This window comes from Sciurus carolinensis, chromosome 16 (genome assembly GCF_902686445.1).
Source record: "Sciurus carolinensis chromosome 16, mSciCar1.2, whole genome shotgun sequence".
In the NCBI taxonomy this organism is placed as follows: domain Eukaryota; kingdom Metazoa; phylum Chordata; class Mammalia; order Rodentia; family Sciuridae; genus Sciurus; species Sciurus carolinensis.
In genome coordinates this window covers 40,768,285-40,793,528 of record NC_062228.1, presented here as the reverse complement: position 1 = coordinate 40,793,528, position 25,244 = coordinate 40,768,285, and the positions used below count along the sequence as shown (strand labels likewise).

General features: G+C 39.4%; 1 protein-coding gene across 7 annotated transcripts in view; it reads right to left on the bottom strand.

Moving 5' to 3' along the window:
• Window positions 1-2,076: 2,076 nt before the first annotated feature.
• Dpy19l3 (dpy-19 like C-mannosyltransferase 3) overlaps window positions 2,077-25,244 on the bottom strand; it is an 82,763-nt gene continuing 59,595 nt past the window's right edge. For 6 of the 7 annotated variants that reach the window (XM_047527142.1, XM_047527144.1, XM_047527141.1 and 3 more), the window contains exons 13-19: window positions 24,802-24,924; window positions 24,069-24,180; window positions 23,384-23,440; window positions 19,419-19,501; window positions 11,539-11,671; window positions 8,398-8,556; window positions 2,077-5,892 (exon numbers count right to left, since the gene is read on the bottom strand). In XM_047527142.1, coding sequence (XP_047383098.1) covers window positions 5,731-5,892; window positions 8,398-8,556; window positions 11,539-11,671; window positions 19,419-19,501; window positions 23,384-23,440; window positions 24,069-24,180; window positions 24,802-24,924 — 829 coding nt within the window. In that variant the 3' untranslated portion in view covers window positions 2,077-5,730. The remainder of the gene's footprint in view (window positions 5,893-8,397; window positions 8,557-11,538; window positions 11,672-19,418; window positions 19,502-23,383; window positions 23,441-24,068; window positions 24,181-24,801; window positions 24,925-25,244) is intronic. The other variant, XM_047527148.1, reaches the window with a different exon arrangement.

Here is a 25,244-nt window from a genome sequence, read left to right as displayed (position 1 = left end):
GACTGTGTACCCTTATTAAATGTCCTTTGGACTTTTTTTGAGATATGATTCTTATCTACTTAACATCTATTTTGTTAGGAAATCATCTATTTCCTTAAAGTTTTTGATTTACTTTTTAAAATTTTTTTGTATTCATATATATATATATATATTTATTTTTTTAAAATTTTGATTTACTTTTTTGTCACAAAATTTCACGTAGTTTTCTAATATAATTTATTTTTATCATTCCTGTTTCTGGGATTATATCTTCTTTCACAGTTCTAATATTGTACATTTTTGCCCCCCCTTTTTTTAAAATCAGGTTTACCAGGTGTTTATTTCATTTGTCTTTTATAAAGAACTGGAGTTTGGATTTATTTATCCTTTCTACCATTTCTGATTTCAGTTTTTATCTTTCAAATCTTTTTAAAAAAATTTCCTCACTTATTTATTGGTTCCAATTTCTATCTTTTCATTATGAAAAATTCCCAACTAGCTAAAACTGTATCCCTTGGCCAATCTTCTTTCTTCCAGATATCCCACAAAATAATTTTGATGGATAATTTTGGATATATAATCTTGTCTATAAGTATCTCATTATATATTTTAAAAGGACTTAAAAATAATAAAATGCCCACATTGCACCTTATATTATTTATATATATGTATATATGATATTTCTTTAATATCATTAATGTTCAAATGGTTCTCCTGGAGTTGACTGGGGGACAAGGACAGACGCAAGTTCAAACTGCCATCCTCCCAGAATCCCCTCTGCTGTAAGGAATGGCTTTTAAATTCTTGAGTATAACTCACAGTAAGAAGTACACTCTCTATCACACCCCAGTATACTAATACCTACCTGTATAACTGAAAAAAACTACACAAAACAATACCTTCATTTACCAAGTAGATCTGCCTCTCTTCCTCTCTCCTTTCATTCCTTCGCTGATTGCAATCCACAAAACTGATTTCACACTGTGATGTATTTATAGTATGTGCATTTTGAGAACAAGCCTACGTAGCAAACTTCTAAACATTAAATTAACTGAAAAAGTTCATGAAATGCATTATCAGGTAACTTTTCTGAAAGGAGGGGCAGAGAAACAGTATTTTGTCTGCCAAGGGCCCAGCGTCTCATGCCACATCACCATCCATTGAGTTCACCCCCGTCCCCTCTCACTGACGTGCAGTCTGTAATTTGTACTTCATAAGGACTCACTTATCCACACAGAATATTTGAGATCCCACTGCCAATTTCTTATATATGTTTTTCTGACAATTTCTACCTGGAAGTTTGACTTGTTTTAAACAACAAGCATATTTGTCCTTATTCACTCTTACCAAAAAAAATGGGTACTATTACCCAGTTTCCTGAATTACTAAAGTAGAAACTATTCTTAAGGGCAAAACAGAAATCATTTATATCTTCCAGGATAAATTCTACTGATAGCACATGTTATGGTTTGAATATTGAACGTGCTCCCAAAAGCTCATGTGTCAGGCAACGACGTAGAACGTTCAGAGATGAAATGAACAGATCGCAAGAGCTGTATCCCATCAGTGGATTAATCCACTGAATGGATTAATGGTTTTAAATGAAATAATGGGTAGTAACCATAGGCAGGTAGGGCATGGCTGGAGGAAGAAGGTTACTGGGGGCATGACCTTGGGGACTACATCTGTCCTGGTCCCTTTCTTATCCCTACTCTGTTTCCCAGCTGTCTTGAGCTGAGCAGCTTTTCTCTGCCACCCATCCACCATGATGTTCTGCCTCACCTCAGGCCAAGAGCAATGGTGTCAGCCCCTCATGGACTAAGACCTTTGAAACTATGAGCCCCAAATAAACCTCTTCCTCTTCTAACTGGTTCTTCTCAGGTCCCAGTGATGAGAAAATGACTAAGACAGAAGCTTTCTCTTTAGAAATCTGAACTATTCGAATAGAACAAATAAGCAGCTATAAAACTAAAATTATGTGAACAAACTCCTTCAACATTAACAGTTATTAGTGATTTACTCTACTTAGCACAGTTATTACACTTTCAATAAATAGGTTCCTTGGATTTTGGCCTTCAAATAAATGAAACACATTCATCTTGTATAATCTAAAAGAGCTTTATTTAGTATATAATCTCCATACAATGCAGTACAACTTATAAAAGCTCTTTGAAAGATTTTACCCATTGGATGTAAAAAACGGAAAATCAGTTGTCACAAGAAAGTAAGCCATCTTAGAAAGACTTTTCTTCCATGAACAGACAAGCTTTCTCTTCTAGGTCAAAAGGCTGTCATATATGGAGCATTTGGGAGCATGTTAACCAAGATACATGATCTGAGAGCATTTTAACATCATCCTATTAACTCCAAGGTCTGAATTAACTTTTTAAAATTAAATATTTCTATGATAATTCAGTAGATTTGGACCAAAGGTGATCTAAAATTTTTAACATCTTAGTCAAAGTTAATATAGAATCAGAACAAACCTTTCTAGTTAACTGTGAAATAAAGATGCAGATCTGATGAAATATTTACACATGCCCTTGCCCTGGCAGCACCCACTGGACACACACACACACACACACACACACACACACACACACCAACTTACTGAGGTAAATTCACACAGGCCAGGCAAATCATCTTTAAGAGATGAGTGGCCTAGATATACCCTTGCTACCTTCCTGGCCAATACATCTGAAATGAAGCCCTATTCTGTAAATGCCTGTAATGAAAGTGATCCCAGGGTCTTTCGACTAGAGTAGAATCTCTATTAGTCATTGTGACCTGTACCTATAGCTGGTCATTTAATGAAGTACCTAGGTTCAAGCAGGGAAGCATTACCTGCAACGTACAAATGTACCTTCATTTGCTCTTTTTTTTTTTTTTTTTCCCTCCCTGGTGCTGGGAGAGGAGCCCAGCCATAGCACATGCAAGGCAAGTGCTCTTCTGCTGAGCTGTACCTCCCCACCCCCCCTTCATTTGCTGATCTTTTGATGCTAAGGACTTTCTTTTGCATGAAGGTTCAATGACTATTGCTCACTTCTTGTACAAATCATACCAATAGCACGATTTGGGGACATTTGCCTTCCTATTGGTTCAGACTTTAAAAAGGCAGAATGAGTATGTAGATAAATCTATGAAGCAATGTAAGTACAGAAATTCTCTTGATTTTTATGTTTCCCTCAATATTTCATAATTTTGCCAACCACATTAAATTTAAAAGCGATTTTGATTAGCAATTCAATCATTTTCAAATCAAAATGGCCTATTTAATTTTTACAGAAATAACTCTTTTCATATCCATATTTCCTATGCGTATGTACAGCTGCCTGAGTTGTGTACTTATAATCAGAGGAACTCACATGGAGTGGGGACGGAACAGAAGGCAGGGGGAGCAGGAGTACAGAAGTGCTAGCGAGTGGCCACCCGCCTGCGGTGCTGTTGGAGCAGGCACCTCGAGAGGGACAGACCCCAGGGCTCTGTGGAGTAATAAGCAGAGTAAATTAAGAGCACTTCTACTGTACTGAGAGTTTCTCTTTGGGAACTCAGAGTGTTTTTTTCTATCCACAAAAACAGAGCCATTGTTTGAGGTTGTTACCAAATATTAAACAGCTACCAAGGCCTGTGCGGCAGGGGGTCTAGGCCACAGGTCTCTTGCTTTGGCTTGTAGGCAGCCAGAGGCGGAATCGGATGCTCTTTCTACTGTGTGTTCCAATGAGAAGGTCACAAACAAGAAAGAACCCTGGCAAGTGCTAAAGAGTATCTACCGTGGTACTATTGTACATGGTCACAGTGTCTTGGAAAGAGTGTATGCATGGATTCTGTCTTGCAAGACTTTTTGGCACTTTATATTTTCAATAAAGACTGAACATTCAGTGTTTGGCCACAATGGCAATACGAAAAAAAATCACTATGCCATCAATGTGTGGATGACAAGCACACACATTTAAGAACATGTTTTATATGCTGAGACTCCAAATACACAAATGCTTAGACTAATACAAATAGGAACATTTAAAACAGATTTAAATATACATGAAAAAGTAACAGAGTTTTTTTTTTTTTTTTTTTTTTTTAATGAAATCACCACATATTGTACCTTACATGTGCTTGGTTTCAATTAGAGTAAGGCACTCGCCAGAGGATGTACTGACCCGTGCTGTCAGCTACAACAGGCATGCATCATTACTGGCTTAATTAGAGTTTTAGTACTGATTAAAATGTTTTATTATTGTATTATCCTAAACCGCAGTGGTCTCCAACCTTATTAAGGGATATAGGAAAGATATAATTCAGGAGTTTCAGTTGCACAATTTAATAACAGTCGGGGATCCTTGTGTCCAAAAAGACAGTGTAAATTTTTTTTTGAATGCTGCTTAATAAGTAGTAACTGAATGTAAAATCATTTGAACATGCGATGCTGTCCATCTTGACGCGTACGGCAATTTACTTCGATACAACCACAAGGAGAAACATTTAAATCATTTCCAACTGGCAAGAACGGGGGAGAAAGTTAATTTCATTAGCCACCTTGATTTAATTAAATGGACAATATGCTTTTATCAGCAACTTTTACACATCCCTATCATTAGAAATGAAGTATAAAAGCAATTATCAAAAAATTCTGAGCAGGTACATCTAATCCCCTTTGTTGTTTACAAATAAGCATGACTTAGAGGCACTTGGTTACCTTTTGGAGAGGAAAACAATAACATTACCAGAGCCCACATGATAAGATTGGAGACCCCAAGTAAAACTTGATATGAAAATTAGTGAACTAGTCAAGATACAACACTGAAAAAATATTCAGGCTTTGCAAGGTTCTAGGCTGTAAAAAATACCAAAGGCTAAAAACACAAAAAGTTTACAAAATTTTGCAAACCCAGTAAATTGAAATGGGTAAGAAATGAAGCAAAACTATTTTACTTGCAGGAGATTGAAGAGTATCAATAGGGTTTAAAATAAGAGTAAACAGTCTTGCTGTTTACTAAACAAATTCTACTTGACTACATCCACTTCTGCCCCTTTCAGGACTTACAATCTAGAACTTATAATACTTCTGTGCCCAGCATTCATGCACACACACACACACACACAATCTCTGTCTCTCTCTCTCATTGTATCACACATACTACTGAACATATAACATTTCAAAGAGAGTACACAAAATGTTTCAGATACATAAAAAGACTTAACATGATTTTTTTTTGTTGTTGTTGTTCAGGTTAAAAGCATAACCGTTGGAAAACATTATAAAATTTTAAGGTGAAACATCACAATAAAGAGTTTTTTTAAAAAGTCACTGATTGGTCTTCACTAGTGAAATAATATTAAATAATTTAATTATGCATCCTCTCAATTACACTCAACCAGAACTGTCTTACGTTCATTGAAAATCAAAACATTTCAAATCCCGACAGGTTCTTGCTTTCTGGCGCGGCACGCAGTTGTACAGGCCATCTGCAGAACACACACCATTCTCCCCAACAACAAAATCCCAGGTCAGGCATGTGGAACCCATTTAGGCTAACGATCATTAATGGGAAAGATAAGAGACGAAACAAAGCACAAAGACTTAAGCTTGTCGAGATGCTTCCAAAGATGATAACACTGTGTAAACATCTGAAGGACATCCTCAGGCACAGTTTTCAGGGACAGGTTACCTACCCACACAGGAACCTCAGCTACCACGGTTCCTCATGAGGGAGTTTCAGCGTGTCAAAAATAGAGACTGGGCAGACAGCGCCACTACTTGTTCCTGGACAGCTTGTAGACGTGGAAAGCTTTGTTCTGAAACACTCGAGTGAAGTGTGCCATGTAGGGGGGCAGGTTCCTCTTTATCTCTTCACAGAATCGAGGGTGGTCCGCAGGCTTCAAATCAGGATCGTTCTCTCCAGGGCCATCCATCATCTGAAACCCAAACGACCCAAATAGCATTTGGGAGGGGGGAAGAATCACCAGTTAGGGGCAGTGGCACACACCTGTAATCCAAGGCACTTGGGAGGCTGAGGCAGAAGGATTTCAAGTTCAAGGTCAGCCTGGGCAACTTAGCAAGACCTCCTCTCAAAATTAAATAATAATTAGGAAAAAAAAAAAAAAAAAAAGGAGTGAGGATATGGCTCAGTGGTAGGGAACTTGCCTAGCATGTGCAGGTCTCTGGGTTCAATTCCTAGTATGGGGTTAGGGGACAACAGAAGCAAGAATAGCTACTAAGTTTCCTTAAGAATGATATGTTAGTGAAACAATATTATTTCACTGTCAATGGCTACTTAGTTCATACTTCTCCCTCTTCAGAAGTATAAACTAAGGCAGAGAAGAAGAGATGTATCCCATAATTGTCACCAATAATGGCAAAGTCAGAACTAGAGCTTGGATCTCCTTGTTCTTAGAAATGTACTATATGGCCTCTCTCACAAAAATGAAATACACATTTTTACTATAATCAAAATTCTCTAACTTATCAGATGGACTACTGAGAATATGTTACACACAAAGCAAAATTTAAATGCATGTGTTTAGTCTGTACACCTTTGGTTACTAATATATACCAACAGTTATGGCAGATACCATACCCCAAACGGAGAAAATCCTGCATAGACCCAAGTATGCTTTCCTGGGCGCAGAAGAGAGATAGCTTGCTGCTTTTCTGGAGTGCAGCTAGGCACAGAAAGTCATCTCTGTGACTGTGTGTAGTGGACAGACTGAGACAGAACAGGAGGGCCTGACCCTCCCTCAAAGGGAACTGTCTTTGCTTTTATTTTTTTAACAGCCAACACTGCCTGGGTTGGTGGCAGAAGTCCCGGCCCCGCAACCCTTTCCCATGCCCGGCTGCTCTGCTTGGAGGTACAAGGGGAGAGGAGGCAGGGCAAAGATTGGGGCTGGGACTGCATCAACTGCAGCACCAAGTGCCAGCGCCAGTCGCCCGCCTGCCAGGAAGGTTCAGAGAAGAAAGCAGGGGGTGTCTGTGGTTGCTGAGGCCACACCCTGCTGCCATGCTCCTAACCACTCCTATATCATCCAACGTTCCTAACATTTTGCTGAAAACTCCCCTGACTGCCCACTCTGGAGAAACCTAGAAGGTGTGCTAGACTGGGTAGAGACTGAGGGCTCCTGCTATCATCCACATGGCTCAGAGCTGGGCTATGATCAGCACTACCACTGGTCCTTAAGTGTCACTGGAGGTAACAGCAGCTATGACTTCAGCCTCATTGCTTCTGTGGAAACTGTGAGAACTGTGAATCAAGTGGCCTCACCTTTAACAGTCAAGCTGACCTGTTATCACTAGAGTTATAGTCACTCCAGATGCCGCTGATGGCTCCAGAAGATGTTGCTTTGGTTCCCAAAAGACTCGTGCCCTGTTGCTGCTGACTGTCTCTGTCTACCATGCAGCCACTTCAGATGTCATCACTCTGGTCTTTGAGTGATAACATCCATGACAGCCAGGACAGGTTAGCTTTTGCAGACTGGCATGATGGCACAGAAAGCCTGCAGTTAGTGGGTAAGAGACTGTGTGCTTGGGCATGTCTCTTTTATCTATATAAGCAGTTACTCCATGCAGCCTCACTGGGCCAGTCTAGAAGTCCTGTCCCTCACTGCCCCTCTTATGCTACAGCATAAGCCACAATAAAGTCTTGCTTAGTTTTATTTTGCTCATCCATGATTTCTGTCTCCAGGACAGCAGGCTGAACTGGTTGCATTGAGAGCTGGTAATACCAGGGGCTGCCAGCCCTGAGAACACCTGGCAGCCAGAGAGTTGAGAAGAGCTGCTGGGAGCTGTTAGCTCTGACTACAGAGAGCTGAGAGAAGCTGTTAGCTCCAGCCACTGAGAGCGGCTGGGATAGCTGCTAACACTAAGAACCAAGGGCTGCTGGCACACGGAGCCCAGAGATGCTAACACTAAAAGAACACAATCTGCCTTTTTACAATTTATGTCTGAAAAAAGAGGACACTCCCCAGGGTGAGCAGAAAGAACAGTAAGAATGGACCACCACACTGGAAGATGGGATGGCCCACTGCCACTCACTCATGGAGGAACTAGCAGGATGCTTTGGAGCAGTGTTTTAAAGTTTGAAGTTTTGTTTTCAGCAGAAAAATTGTTAAAATTTTTTTTTATACAGAGCTTCATCATGCAAATCAGCCAAAGGCAGGGTTACTGTTAAACGCAGAATTGGGGACCCTAGAGCTTCCCTCTCTCCTTGCCCAGCCCTTGGGGCAGTCACAAAAATGTCAGGGCAGAGAATTCTGTAGAAGGCAAGGGAAAGTGAATACCCGATTCATAATATCATTCTTGGGGATATATAAGTGGATTCTAGTTTATACAAATATAAGGTGTGAAAAGAATTACATTACTTAGGATTCAAATTGGAATCCCGCCCCCGGAGAGATTCCCTGCATGTGAGGAGGTGACATGCTCACGTGTCCATTGGCGATGTCGAGCAAGTCCCGCAGCCGGCAGCCCCGGTGGTGCCTGCGCTCATAGCAGATGCTGTCTTCCAGGATTATGTAGTCGGTGCCGAAGGACCTTAGGAGGGTGTGCACTTCCTCTGGGGACCTCTTCGCGTATATCTGATAAACCTTCAAAATGAGATAAACGTGGAATATGGCAAAATACATCTCAACTGCCGGAGAGTTAATTGAGGAATATGATGTAACCCCCATAAGGGGGTGAGCTGCTAAACACACAGGACCCCACCTGCTGCCCAAGTTACTATCACTTATCTGCAGGGCTGGAATGTGTGTGTGTGGGAATGTCTAAAAGAATACTGTAATTATCTACCCTTGGGGAGAGGGAGAGTGAGTCATGCTGAATACACGGAGATTCAGACACCAAATACACTTGAATTTGGAATGTATTATTTCAAATTATGAATACATTCATTGTAGATGCCAAGTCTAAGAATACTTCATCAAGGTAAAGAAGACAGCTGAGGAAATAAGACAACAAAGGGGGCCTGCAGATGAGAACAGCCATTAGAGGTGACTGTACCACCAGGGGCACATGTGCGGTTAAGGAGGAGAGCCAGCGCTGACCACAGCAGGTGGGGAAAAGGACCCCTGAAGGGGTTCCTGGTCCTGGGTTATGGAAGCCACTGTTGTTATCACTGCTGTGCTGCTTCTCCTTGACTAGGAGACGCTGACACCCATCTCCACCCCTCATCCTTCACTGGAACATGAGTAACTTGTAGCCCCTGGGTCACTCCCAATGCCATGGGCCCCAAGTGAATGCACCCATTCTGAGTGTCCTACGTTCTGGGACCTGGCACTGGGAAGAGGTGTGTGGGGTAGTGTGTAAGTGTGTGGGGTCTTGGGAGCAGCACTGCTTCCTTTGTTACCTCCCAAATTCCAGTTAGGAGTTCTGACTTCTAAGACTGGGAGCGAGGGCCTGATTAGTATGTTCACGTGGGCGGGTGGAATGGCAGGGAGGTGAGCTGCTGCTCCTGGGAAAACTGTGAGGTTGGCCACCCCTCAGTCCAGTCCGGATGAAGATGTTCTACGCATGTGAAGGTCGAGACTGAGGACAAGCCCCAAGACCTTCAGGATGCCACCAGTTATTAGGGCATAACATGTGGTATCTCTCTGCAGGGGCAGTACACAAAAGGACAGGTCTTTCTACAGCTCTCCAGCCTACACAGCCCAGGCCACCTCCTAAATGAACATTCCACTCTTCTTCTGAACTGGGAGCTATCTGGAACACTAGGGCCAACTGAAAAATTACCATTTCAGCAGGAGTCTAAGTTCAGATAATTCCCCTAAAAACAGGGGATTTAGTAAAAATAATTTGCTTTTAAGCTGGTCACAACTCACATCTCACCTAAAAATAAGACTTTTTCAACTAGTAACATTGAGAAGTGACAAATATGAAACATTAGAAAGTTTCAAAGCTTGCTAGTGAGGATGAAGGGTAAGAGGTACCCTTTGCATTGCTACATTGTTAACTGGAATGTGAGTTGATATAACCTGTCCAGGGGGTGACCTGATAATACCTATATATCTAAATTACAAATGCCTATACCCTTTGGCTTAGTGACTGCACATCTAAGAATCTGAAGTACAGATGCAAATATGCATATCCAAGCTGATTATTTGGAGCATTGTATTAGACTGCAAAAAGAAAGGAAAATGGCCAAAATAGTTAAATAAAATTGCTATATCCACATAAAGTATTAGGCAGCTTTAACAAAAACAAGGAATTTGTTAATATGCTGATGTAGAAGGAGCTCCAAAATATAGTGTTGAAAATGCAAGGCGAGCTGGGTGCAGTGGTGCATGCCTGTCTTCCTAACAACTTTGGAGGCTGAGATAGGAGGATTCCAAGTTTGAGGTCAGCCTCAGCAAATTAGTGGGACCCTGTCACAGAGTAAGGGGAAAAAAAGGGGGCGGGCTGGAAATGTGGCTCAGTAGTCAAGTGCCTCTGGGTTCAATCCCCAGTGCCACAAACAAACAAACGAAGAAAAAAGCAAGTGTGCTATAGCTCTTTTATTAGGAAAAAAAGGGGAATTATATATATATTGCATATATTCATATTCTTCAAATATGCATTCATGTACACACGCACACAAGCATTTGAATGTATTCTTTTCTCCTTTTTAAGCAAAGAAGGAACAAAAAGCATCTTGCTTTTCTGACAATATATTTTGGAGATCATTCTATATCAGCAAATTAACAGCTCCCTTGTTTTAAATATATACATATATATACACATATACATATACACACATATGATATATATTATGCATATAGAATATATATATGATTGATTGTATAGGGGTGAAATACCTTAGGGAGGATACACAAGAAACTGGCCACATTATTTGCTTCCTTCCGGGGAAAGGAACTAGTAGCCGGAATACAGGGGTGGGGAAACTTTTCACTATAATCCCCTTCATATGTTCTGAACTTTGAACTATGTAGTTAGCATTATTTATTTAAAAAAAGCAACAACAAAAATACCCACACATTAGAAAACAGCCCTTAAAATGGTCCATGAAACCGTGACCAGTAGGTCTCCACTCCTTTCCTTCCCTCCCCAGTTAAAAGTTCTGAGTGCTTTGTCCTCAACACTCTCTTCTGCACATCCCAGGCCATTTATCTTCAAAGTCATTCCTCTAAAAGGAGCATGTAACCTGAACTGACTGCCTCTATCTATCTATCTATCTATCTATTCATTCATCTACCTATCTTATCTATCCATCCATCCATCCTGGAGTGCCCCTCACCCAGGGGCACTTAACCACTAAGCCACATCCCCAACCCTTTTTGTGTTTTATTTTGGGACAGGGTTTTGCTAAATTACTGCTGTTGGTCTTAAGCTTGCCATCCTCCAGCCTCAGCCTTTCAAGTTGCTGGGATTACAGGTGTGCAACCCCACGCCCAGCACCTTGAACAGCCTTTAGCGGATGGGGGCAGGCCAAGGTCCAGAACAGGAGACCAAGCTCTAGGTCCTTATGTCCTGGCTGCAAACTGGCGGTGGGCAGCATTACGCCCTCCTTTACCAACACGGGAAGCCTGGGCCTTGACTGTCCACAAGCGGTGGGCAAAGGCCGAGACGGGCCTTACCACTTTGGTTCGCTCTCTCAGGCTGTTGTCCTCGTAGTGCGGATGGTTGGTTAAGGTCCTGCCCGTGCACAGCTTGACTCCGGCCAGCAACTGCATGCTTCCAGCAAACACAGCCTTCCTTGGAGTGTTAGAACTAAAATATTAAGAATCTGAATTAACTCCACTACTAAAATTTCCTTGAAGACACCCAAGAAGACAGTACCACTCCCTCAGAATTACCTAGTTCTCCTAGGAAGTGTTAAGACTGGGCATGGCCTGGGTTCTGATTTGCACACCATGGATCTTACATTAACTTTCATATTCGTTCTTAACTGTTCACTAGAACAATGGTCAGAAGCTTCTGACTTTCTGATTTGATGGGTTTACCTTTATGTGAATTGTCTCAGGAGGCAGGCAGCTAGCTCCTGAGTCTAAGGTTTCTGGGCTAAAATCCATAATTCTCTATAGCTCCTGTTCCAGAGGGGCAGATTCTAACAAAAAGAACTCAGAAGACTGCCACTTCTTTTTATATTAAATGTAAATAATGGGCTGCCTAAAATAAACAAACTATAAAGCCAGAAGATCTCAGATATTATTATGAATTACTTTTAAGAAAAAAAAATATAATAAAAAGACAACATGGAAAGAAGATTCTGAAATAGCAAATATTTTACCACTCAATATGGGGATGTACCCTATTCCTGATGTGGAAATGTTCCTTTTTTTTAGTTCTGATTACAAAAAAAAAACTATGTGCATTTAGGAGACCCTAATATTATATCACAATCTCGCTCCCCAGTTACCACCAAGTTATAATTCTTTGCCTTCCATAGGGTAGTGGGGTTGAGGGTCAATGATGGAGGATAAGGAAAGACTTTCAGAACACAATGAAGGCATTTTTCTTTTCCTGCAACCCAGGAAAAAAAGAACCTTAGTACAGACAATTTAATTTCCTTCCACTTTCTGGAAACCTACAAGCAAATGAGATGATGTGGTTATTTCACTGTGAGAAACAACAGCTCTCCTAGGGATTCTCTCCAGTGCAGAATTCCCCAAAGAGGCCCACTAGGAATGATGTGAGATACGTTTATCTTTCTTGTGTTAACAAAGAGGAGTCTATGTCTGCTGAACTGAGCCAACGTGATAAGAGATTGTTTTGAGGAGTCTATCTGAAGCCATTCAAACTCAGCAACCTCTGCAGAAAAAGCGATAGGAGACTGCTCTCAAGGTTTTGAAGAGCAAGGCATGTATCTTGCTCTGCTGCTGAGGTTTCTAAGAGACGCCTCATCATATTCACATATCCCTCCAGGATGTTCTATTTATTCCAAATTAATGCTAAGACTACTGCATGAATGCCATCCAACAAAAGCCTTTGGACGTCTATGAGCAAGACATCCTATGAGTCAAATGATGACATTTACAAATAATTTACTTTTTGAAAAATTCAAGATTTTCTCTCTAACCACGACAGTCTCTCTTGCACTCGCATTCCAATAAGCCTTCTTAAGTGAGGAAAAGAAGTGGATGGAATTACAATGAGCACTCAGGCACGACACATAATCTGCATCTTCCCTCACCCATGCCAGAGTCTAGAATGTGGATTCCAACAGAAAAAAGTGGTGTGTGAGCTTGGCTGTACTCGATAGGTTGTCATCATTCTGACAACGAGACCCAGGAACACAAGAATGAACATAACTCTGCTCTGTCCCCCGTCACTATCATTTACAGGGAATCTCTGACATTTGTCCCACATGGTCAGAGTAATCAGATGGTCTAAATGAAAACACAAGAAGGCTCACCGTGCTCCTCGTGAAAGGTCTCAGAGAAATTCCATTTAACTCAATACTCACTAAATACTTATTCTGGGTCTTACATACAATGTCACTTTCATTTGTAGTATATCATAATTGCTAAAGAGGATAAATATGCACAAATATGAATTTTAAAAAGTGCCTTCATTTTTCCAAGCCAATCTTCTTTCCTTTTGTAAACTCAACTGGCATAAACCATTCTGCTGCAATAAATCATTCGGTCAACATCACATATTAATGCCCCAAAGTGGCTGTCCTTGAACTGGACAGATTAAGAATGCAAGAAGAAAATGAGCCTGGTTTCTATGTCTGGCAGAGCAGAAGGTAGAGGTAAGAGCTAATGGGCAAACAGTCCTGGCTTCTACAGTCTCACTGCCTCAAGATGCCAAGCTGGTCTTTCTATACAGAAGACACATCCAGCAGCTGAACTTCCAACATCTATTCAAATATCAAGCCTGTCTTGGCAACACCATTTTTAACATGTAACAGGAATCAGTACCAAGAAGATGCACAGAGCTGTTCATAGTGTGCACTTCCTAATTACACAGAGAGAGATGATAGACCCTCTTATGTATTCACAGTTAACGACCAAGGTTTCAGCCCGCTTCCTGAACTAGAATCCTAACTCCTGATGAAGAATGGAGTTCACAAAGGTTTAAATGTCAGAAGTCCTGAACTGCTTGCTTGTTCTCCATTCATTCAAAAAATATTACTGAGGGCCCACTATGTGCTCGACTGGCAACTTGTCTTTGAAAAGCTTCACTGGTTAAGAGAGCCAGAAGTAGCTCTCAAAACAGGCAAATGTTTCAAAGTACGTCAAAAATTAGTCTACCGCATATTTACTAATGCTTATTGTGGGCTTATGGCTCTGCTGGGGACTGAACACATCAGACTTTACACGATCTCTGTATGCCCAACCTGCACCTGAACAGTCCCCTCCCCTAAGTCCCCAGCAGGCACAGCCCCCAACGCAGCAGCAGACCATCAGCGGGCAGAAAAAGGAGCTGCCGTGACTGCTTAGAGCAACTGAGAAAACAACGGAAAACAGCACATTAGACTGTAGCATGTCTTAACGTTTGGTCTTAATAGCAAAAGGTATAAAAGTCTAAAAGAAATGCAATCTGTTTCAGTGGTTAGTGCAACAATCTGTGGATTGTTAACATACTCTCTTACTGCAGCCCTTGGTTTTACTTTAAAATAGTAAAAATGACATACTCTAGTGCCTAGAAAATGAATTAGAAATAGTGCTTGTATGAAAACTATCGACGTCCGAGAATAGCAGAGATGACGCTAATTCATGGTACTGTTTGATCTGTTTTATGTGTGGGGCCCATGGTAAATCTGGGTTATTTCACTGCTACTTTAAATATTTAACTTTACTGGCAAAGCAACTGCAAAAGTCAAAGCAACAAGCACAATGAAAAAGATAAAAAATAATCACATTTCCTAAACTTTAAAATAGCCTATATTCACGGCACTTTATGTCTTTGTGGTGAAATCCACAGGCAAAGGGAAAAGGGATTCTTTGTCCTTAGCTTAAAATATGCACAATGACAGATCTGAAGTCAGGCATTCTTCCTTTACAGACACTTGCACCTGATACAGTCTGTGGTCTGTTTCTAAAATAGCTAATGTGCTTTTAACCATTGAATGACATTTCTCTATTATAGAAAAACAAAGCAATTTTTACAAATGTTTGAACAAATGATGTATAAAATGAAAGGATAATTTGTTTTTATAGCTCTCTGCCAAGCTCCATAGCAGGCTGCCCAACCTGCAAACAATTTATTCTGTAAGAAATGTCACTAAATAACGACAAGGACTCACAGGTCAAATGGATTTACATTATATAATTTAAATGTCATTCTAGGAAGACCTGATGGCATTTTGAACAAATAATCTCATTTATTTTTGAAACTCTAAGCTTCAGCAAGTTAATTACTGTTGAACTAATGGGTAAACTGAGCATTATAATATCACATGTGAATGTCTGCTTTATCTACACTTCAAAAATTTATAGAATTATGCAAATACCAAAAATAATTTGTTGAACATCAAGGAGGTTTATAGGCACTTAAAGTCTGGACTGTGCCTACGTCATCTTCAAAATACACAGTAATTCTTTCTACTTTGATTAAATACTTTGATTAAATCTGTACATTTTTTTTCAGTCCCATTGAGAAAATACTGCACACACAGGCTTCACTGTGGAAACAGCATTTCTAGTGTAAATCTCCTAAAGTCAAGTAGTCAGAATGACATGCCTCAAAATATTCAGGTATCTCTATATTAATTCAGTACATCAAAGAGAGCTTTCAGGAACCAAAAATGAGACTTTCAGGACAAGAGGAATATGGCATGGACCAGGCTGTTAATACCTTTGGCCCTGCTGAAGCCTGTGGAGTGCCACCTGGTTTTTGCTGAGAGATACTGGAGAAGGCAAAGAGACCCAGGTTTTTGACTTTTGTTCCCAGAAACATTATCAATAAGGAGGGCAAATATGAACATCTGCATTTCCATTTGCTTGGAAACACAGTATGAAGCATCCTAGTGTAAGCCAGTCAGGTGACCTCAGGGAAGGTGAATTACTACACCTGGAGGTCCACTTCCTCCAAACATCCTTGTGGATTGAAATAACTAATTAAAACACCACAGTGAAACCCACTATTTTGCATAATTACTAGGCATCAATGAAAAAATTTAAAAATTTTCAGTGTCCTTGTAAAACAGAGAAATTTAATCCACAAATATTTTTGGTCTTAAACTTAAATCTCCACTCCTTTAGAGAACTAATGACAGGAAAGCATAAAACAACATTTTCTCTGACAAAAACTGGGACTCTAAGAACATTTTCCCACTAAACCTGTTAAGCCTCTGGAAATCATAAAATGGAGTGGAGAGTGGAAGAAAAGGACAGAGAGATAGGGCTGGGAGGAAGTTTACTGCTTCCTGCAGTGAAGAGGCAGTTCAAATGGATGGCTGTCCAGCGTGTATACTTTCAACACAATGTCCTGTATGTACACTGTTGGTGCTCAATAAATATCTGCTGGATTGTGTTAATAACTGAATAACTATACAACTTCATATGGGAAAACACTATAGGCCTTCAATCCTTTCACAGAAATCCAGTCCCCTCTGTGTGGCCCCTCTCATAAGTGTGGTCCTGAAGGAACACCCTTTGTTTTCCCTTGAGTTTCTCTCTTTACCTCTAAAAGGTTATAACCTCAAAAGGAAAAGAAAACAACTGGTGGCAGCTGAGGTGAAGGCATCTTTCAATTTATTTTTGCAGCAGAGAGGCCCCCGGGAGACACTTGGGGAGTCCACGCCTTGCACCAAAGCTCAGTGGCCTTGGAGCACGACAGAGAAGCCTGACACGGGTGTGTGGCTGGCAGGTGCAGAGCCTGGGAGACACTTCCCAAGAGAATCTACATCGTGCACAACCAGAGGAATGAAAAGTTGTACCCCATTTGTGTACAATGAATCAAAGTGTGTCTGTAAAAATAAAAAAATATTTTAATTAAAAAAAAAAAAAAAAAGAGTACCCCTGTGCCAAAATGCAAAGGTCACTTGAGGCAGGGTGATCCTGAGCCCTCCAGTAATGCTGGCCATTCTCCTGCCCCAAGTGATGCCGTCACGTCTTCACTGACAAGGACAGACATCTGAGTGTGCCCACTTTGGCTCAGGGCAGAGAAGATAGGATGGTGAGAACCGAGGCACCCCTCGCTGACAGGTCTGGGTCCCCCGGGGGGTCTAGCGCTGCTTTCAGGCCCACTCTGTGTACCCAGGTCTCTGCCCTTCCACCAGTGCAGGTCAGACAATTTTTTTTTTTTTGGTACCGTGGATTGAATCCAGGGGCATTTAACTACTGAACCACATCCCCAGCCCTTTTTAATTTTTTATTTTGAGACAGGGTCTTGTTAAATTGCTTAGGGCCTTGCTATGTTGCTGAGGCTGGCTTTGACTAGTGATCCTCCTGCCTCAGCCTCCCGAGCCACTGGGATTACAGATAGTGTGCCATTATGCCCCCCACAGCTCATATTTAGTAACATCATGGACACAGTGTGACTAATCAGAGTAAAGGGAATGTTGAAGGCCATATTTTATGTTTCAAAGATAGAAGAAATCAGGGGAGGTTAAAAGAATATTAAATACATTCCCTTGGGTTTGGAAAGGAAGCCTACGTTTACGGAGCAGAGCTGATTTGAATGTTGAGTTAAACAAACATATTTTGTGTCTAAATAGACCCTATTTTGGCATACATTCATCATCACTTAAGCTTATTTTACAAACATGCCTAGTAGCTATTTTTACAAAAATGATAATTTAGATTTGAAGAATTTTAGGGGAAAACAGGCAAGATTAGATCACAATGGAGCCAATTTTTTAGAACAATCTAAATCTTTTAGTTACTGAGAAAGAAAACGCCAACCAACCAAAAAATAGTCAAAAGAGTCTGTCTACAAGGGTACTCCCTACCCAGGGGGAATCTCAGGTGCCAAGACCATGTTCCCAAGAGGGAGGAATAATACATCATCCTCACACCTGAATAATTTCACACCCACAAGTTTTCAGAGCCAGAAATGTTACTTTAAGTAATTTTCTTTGAGAAAAAGCATAAAAATAAAGGTACAACAAATAAGTACGTACAGTTTGAGACCGCCAAAGACAAACTGTCTCCGCTAGAATACATTTTTAATGATTCCATAATTTTATAATTACTGAACTGGGAAATACAAGTAGGGATGCTTATAATGCTAACCCAGGCAGATCTGGAAGCTCCATCATCTTCAGGATGTTAATAGAAAGTAGGTGCCTTGGCATTAATTCCGAAGGTATGATCTTAAAAAATATAAAATATCAGTCTCACCTTCAGATGCATGTGTCGTAAATTTCCAGTTGACTACAGTTAATACAAAAGTAATTAGCTTTCCTTTATATGGAATAACCTTTCTTTCCCGTACAATAAATACTGAAGGAATTATTTACTCTATAATTGTCTGCCATGATTTAAAATTAAATAAATAAATAAAGACCAAGCACTGCTTACCACTCTCAGTACTAGAAATACATGAAAAATTGCACTCATTGCATCTAGACAAAACCAGTCCTACACTGGGACCAAAGCCACATATATATTTTAGACATAAATCTCTATAAAATCCATGTATTGCACTCAAGAGACCTAAGCTATCAAACATTTACCATCTCTTAATATACAAGCAGCACTAAACTGTACTGGTTAGTAAACATTAGTCATGAGCAAGTGCCAATACGGCTACTAAAATTCAAAGTGATGGAGACAACAGGCCAATGCCTTCAGAATATGTCACACAAGATTTGTAATGTCTATTTACCCGTGAGTAATCATACTGCTGCTTTTTGGTTATAAAGTAGAGAGATACAGTATTACAGTGCACAGAAATGCAGGTCTGGGCAGAAAAGTTTATTTTGGCTTGTGGTGTGGGAGTCAGGTTTCATGAACAGAGCTTTGGAACACATGGATTTCACTGTGAGGCTCAAGGCTGAGGCAAAAGCAACCAAGCACAGTGAAAATAAGAAGCAATATAATGTTAAAGTATTTTGATCTTCAAGAGAGAAAAAGAGCTCCAGTTTTGCATTTTAAATTCTCCCTAGGAAGTGGATCAGTTAAAATGAAATCTGCAATGAGCTATTATGACTCGAAGTAATGGTAGTTTATACTATAATTTTAGAATAATTAACAAGGAAATAATACTTTCAAGTGTCACCATTAACAGAAAATTTGAATGGTATTAAAGAGAAAATAAGAAAGGCAAAATTGGCAGAGTAGAAAACTCTTAAGTTTTAACGTGAGTAAGTGAAAATTGTATTCCCATTTCTGTCAGTGTTTGAAAGAAATTTGTTTTCTGATCCTGTTGGAGAGACTATTTCTTGAATGGAAAGAGTTATTTCCAGAAAGAGAGTTTAAAGAAAAAAATTAATAAAAATGAATGTTTCCTAACAATTAGATTTAAAAAAACAAACAAACCTCCACCCCTTCCCCCAAAGTAAATGAGATGAACAGTGACTCTAAAAAAGTTGAAATTTTAAAGGTTAAAAAACTCCTCTTACTTAATCCAGTTCATCAGCTCCACTGTATCTGGGTCATAGAATTCTCTCAACTCGGAGAGCTCATCCATCATTCCTGGCCAGAACTGAAATTAAAAACAAAACAAAACAAAAACAAAAATCCACCCCCATACCCACAACTCTCACTAAGATTGAATGGAAAAAAAGAGAAATTGCATATGGCTTGTGAACTAAGTAGACCTGGAGGCCGGAACACAGTCATCTCTGCGGTCAACCCCCCAGCACCAGTGTGCTGAGGTCTGAGAAAAGTTTCCAAAATTATCCTGAAATGAGGTCAATTAGGACCAGAGGTGTTGTCAAATTTAAAAAATGAGCTTTCGTTTTACCCTAGGAGAAATGCGATTGTAGGTGGTGCTAATATCTAGTGAAATAGTACTTTGATATGACAAGAATACCAACCACGGAAAAGTTCACCAATTAACTAATATCATGCGATCTCTGCTTAAGAGGAGAACATGTCCACAGGTGATAGCGCCACGCTGCAGCTGTAAACGTGTATTTCAGTACAGAATCTCATGTGTCCTCACAATAACCCCTGGGACAGATGGTGCGGCAGGAAGCATCACCACTGGAGTTCTTTATCGCTACAAGTCTGGCAACGGGCTCAGAGAGGTATCTGACTTGACCAGGTCACAAGTGGCAGAGCCACAATTTTGAAGCTGCCCCCAATCTAGAACCTCTTATCATTGCGTAATACTGTGATTGTGCTTTTGGTGCTAGAAATCTGGCCAAATGGTTTGACATACATAAACAGAATCACTGGAACAATGGATAAGAATATTTAAAGGCAGGGCCCTCTAGGAAACTCTGAAACATTTGACTACCCTTATTTATGCCACTAGTGCCCCTTGGTCAACCTGAGTTACTTCAAGTCATGTAAACATGATATAAAAATTACACTCTAAATCCACTACTTATCTAACAGAACACCAGTCTTTATTTAATCAATTAATTAAATCTGAATTGCTTTATCAAATGATGGTTGACTAAAAAGACTTGATCATCTATGCACATCCTAAGGTTAACTGCAGAATTCAATTCACGTATTGGCAGAGAAGACCAATGACAATTATTTATGCTTCATTGATACTGAAAATGTAATAATTTTAAGATCCACCGAGTAGAAACAGAGCAGCACCTGACTGGTCTCGGGTCGGGTTTTAGCCCTGTCACTTTGTTATCCTGTCATCTCGTCTTCGGCCATTTGTTTTTACTGTTCATTCACATCTTGTCTCCTGGGTGAGTCAATCATGAAAACTGCTAGGGATGGAAAACCATGTACTTCTGGTGCTAGTTTTTTGAAGGCAAGTAGTAAAAATTACTGATCAAACGATCCCTTTATAATATATAACTATTTTCCCTTTTAATCTGAAAATCAACAGAACACTAAACTTTTAAATGAAATGCTCTAGGAGAATTCAATGGCCATTAGATGTTTTTCTAGTTTTAAAGTTGCTGTTATCAATGCTAAAAATGTTAAAACTTGTAAGAGTCTTATGGAAAACTTAAATCTGAAAGTGAGTGCTGTTTTAAACAATTAAAGTCTGTTTATAGATAAATGGCAATAGTTTATCTGGGATTTCACCAATTGCAGTAGCAATCAAAATCATAGTAACTTCTATCAACTCCAGCTTTGAGAGTAGAAACTAGCACATGATTTTCTCTTTTACTAAGATCATCCTAAAGAGGGAGCAAGTAATATTGGTACCATGAACAAAAAGTGAAATCCTCATCATAATTGTTAGGTAACACTTAACTCAGGCTTTGGCAGACATGAACTGTAGTAGTTGGAATAGATGAAAATAGATTGCTTCAGGGTAACTCCTAATATGCATAACATATTTTTCTCTGTGATTCTGTATATAGTAAATTTTGAGAAGATGAAATATCTCAACTATTTTATGAAGTAAAAACTGGATGTGGTAGGGTTTCTCCTGAGGGCCTATACCCAGAGACTTGGCCAACAGGCTTCTGGAAGGTGCTCCACAATACCAAACCACTTAACTGAGGGAGAAGTACATAGATTTCCTGGGAAGGGTGGCTTTCCTAGTGCCCTCCCTGATTCTTCATTAGCAAGGGTTCTCAAGAGGAGGGCAGAGAGAGATTCCCACTCACTCCCACCTCCCAGGGAAGCTTGGCGAGGTATAGAGACATTATTGGGGGGTGTGGGGGTGGGGAAGGTGTGCTACTGGCATCCACTGGGCAGAAGACAGGGAAGCTGCTACATAACCCTATTAGGCTCAGTACAGCCCCTAGGACAGAATTACTCTGCCAGAAAGTCAGCAGTGCCCTGCTGAGAACCCTGAAGGTACCACGGCAGGGCCAGAACGTCATTTCTGGACTCTCCTCCCAGAGCTTCTGACTCAGTAGGTCCGGGAATGTGACCCAAGCATCATATTTCCAGAGTTCCCAGATGCTGTTGATGCTGCTTGTCTGAGAACTGTGCTTTAAAAGCAAGGCTCTACAGCACGATCTCTTTCTTCTACCATGTCCTTCCCCAATTTTATCAGAACAAGAGACCAAAGTCCTCAAATCGCTTTTTAAAAAAAAAAAAATCTATGAAATATCAGTAAGTAGGTGAGTCATAGAAGAACCCAGCCTTTCTGCCTCCAGCGGAAGAACGAGACGTCACAATTCACGAACGTCTCCAGAGGTGAGATGAGAATGACGAGGAGCTCTAGCTTTTCTGGGAGGAGGGAGATTTACTTTCAAGGTCAATGTGATACATTACATTATTTGACTCCTCACTAAACATACACTGGTTCACACATAGCTGTTGCTTTCCAGATATTTTAAAGAACTTTCACTTCTTTACATCAGAGCAATAAAATTTCCCAAGGGAAGAAGGCAGAAATCTATTTCTATGTTTTGCAACATCTAGCAGGTGGCACAGGGCTGTCTATAACAGTAAATGTTCTGATAGGAAAATGACAGAACATCATTTAAAAAAATACTCATAATACAGTGATTATCAAATATATATATATATATACATATATACATATATATATATATATATATTTTTTTTTTTTTTTGCCTAAAACCTTTGGTTCACAATATCTGACATGAAAATAGAAGCAATCAAGCAATCAAAAGCTGAGCTGCTGCTACAGCTGATCCTCTCTGGGGAGGACCCCGTCTCCACATTTAACCACCCTCCCAAATCAGGGCCTTCATGGCAGCAGAGTGTGAAAGCCATTGTTCTAATTTAAAACAAAAATTCAAAAACAATCTAATCTTCAAAAATACGTAGTTTTTTCTTTAAAGAGAAGGCAAGAGTTCAGTTGGATAAAATAACCCGTGCTACTTGCCCAGGTGATAATTCAAGGCCTGTAAAAGCTCAAGGATGTGACAAAAGAATTCACAGTAGTCAACCTGATCAAGGATCATTGCCTCTGACTGGATTCTCAGAACGGAAGCACAGTTCATGTTTCAGAAATTAGTTAACTGAGCATATGAAAAATTTTGTTACTTCCTACTGAAAACAGAAAATGCATTTTTAAAAAAGCCTAATCTCACACTGTATTTATTTATAAGTCTTCAGTTCTCTTATGAAGATTAGAACTCAATAAAATATTTTAAAATAAATGAATACATTAAAATCTCCTATGCTTTATAAATCAGCTAAGAGGAGAAAATAATTTTTTATTTCATTCATTTCAAAATAGGTCTGAAAACATCTTATTTTCAGAATTTGCATCAGTCGCAGTCAAAAATCAAGATGGGGATGCCAATGCTAAAAGCTTCTGCTATGATGTTTTCACTTATTAAGAACTATCTGGGAAACACATCAGTTTTCTTATCAATGCCAACTGCAATAAGAAGCTAAGGAGATTATTTATAAACTCCAAAGACCACTTTATTTGAAAATAACACAAAACACATGGAGTCAAAGCAATTTTTCTTCTAAATAAATTAATGACAAGAATGAGGAAAATCGGTCTTACCTTGTAGCACAGATACAGCAGTATTAATATTGGTACTGAATATCGCATTATACATATCTATATAAGAAAGACACTATTTAGATTACAAGTATTTTGAACACTTTTGCCTTATGGTTTTGATTTGTAAGTATATGATTTTTTTTGAAATAACAAAAACATAATTTAATGGAGCACGAGTCTTCAGTATGCAAAATTGAGTTAATGTAAAGGTTCTAATCATTCTTAAAGATATTTGTAACTTCAACCATATTGCCACCTAGTGAATTGAGAGGGCAGAACAATTCAAAACTGCATTTCCAGGCTATTAATAAATATTATAATACATTTATTAATAATTATTTTGAGGAAAAGACCTTATAATAATAAGTTATAATTCTAGATAAGAGGACTACTGGTGAATTTTAATTCTCCCTTTTGTGTATATTTTTTAAAATTTTCAAATTCTGTATGGTGAACATATTTACCTTACAGTTTTTGGGGAAAGTTAATGATTTAAAAACAAATTAAAATTAACAAGTTCTTAAAAAAATAATTCCTTATAACATCTTACAATATCCATTATTTTTAGCTTCAAGTTTTAGTATCCATTTTATCTGAGTGACATAGGGGCAATAACTGAAAGAAAACGAGAATAGGTATGAAAGAAATACTAAAAATCATTAAAAGTTAAAAGGCAAACACTGACCCTCTTTGGGTTATAAAGATGGACCAACTTCAGAAGCAATTCCCAAATCTCAGGACTGCATAAGCCAAATGACGCAAACACACACATGTGTGATGTCCAGAGATACTTCATCCTGTAAGGACAGAAACAGTGAAGGTCGGCAGTTCCTAGTAGGTATGCACCTGGGGTTCGAGACAGCCACAAGGGTGGATGCATAGACGGTGACAGTAAAATCTCACTTAAAGCTATTCAGAAACCATTTGCCACAGGGTTAGCTATTAGTTCCACTGCCTCTGGGAATTATCACATAAGAAAAACATACAGGAATGTTTCCAAATTAAAAAAAAAAAAACCTGATTACAAATAATATTTTTGTAGTGAGGTGTACATGAGGATAATTTTATGAGAACCATAATCATTAGTGAAGGTGACTATTAATTTCCAAATTATACTGCTAAGTACCATTAAGTAAAGAATGGATGGAGCCAGGCACAGTGGTGCACGCCTATAATTCCAGCATCTTGGGAGGCTGAGGCGGGAGGATCGCAAGTTTGAGGCCAGCCTCAGTAACTTAGTGAGGCCCTAAGTGACACAGTGAGACTCCCATCTCAAAATACAAAATAAAAAAGGCTAGGGATGTGACTCAGTGGTGTAAAGCACCCCTGGGTTAAATTCCCAATAACACCCCCATCCTCCGCAAAAGAACAGATGAAATAAAAAACAAATCAAATAGATAGGATAAGAAAAAAAATACCTCATTGTACTCAATGCCAAGAATCCAAACAGAATGGTGTGTATTAAGTTGTAAGCAGTTTCCGGTTTCAGGTCAACTGTGCACTTTCCCATTTTACCCAGGGATTGTTGATTTGTAGCATCACTGAATAAAACAGCAAACAGGCAAATTTAAAGCTAGATCCATACTTTTAATTTAGTTACATCTTATTATTTCCCCTAAGATGAAGTGAATTAGTGTTGCTCAAATTTTACTTTGAGGCCAAAAGTGTCACAATATAAATGCACAAGTAGTTAGAATAACTAAAGTTTCATATATTTTAATTTAGGTAAAAATTTAAAGGGTTTCAATTCTTCAAATGAGAGAATAGCAAAAAGTAAGTTCTTTTGGAATCACTGAGACTGGAGATCTTTAAAGATGTTTTAAGTTATCCCTGGCATTTTGCACATTTTTATAAAGAAGGA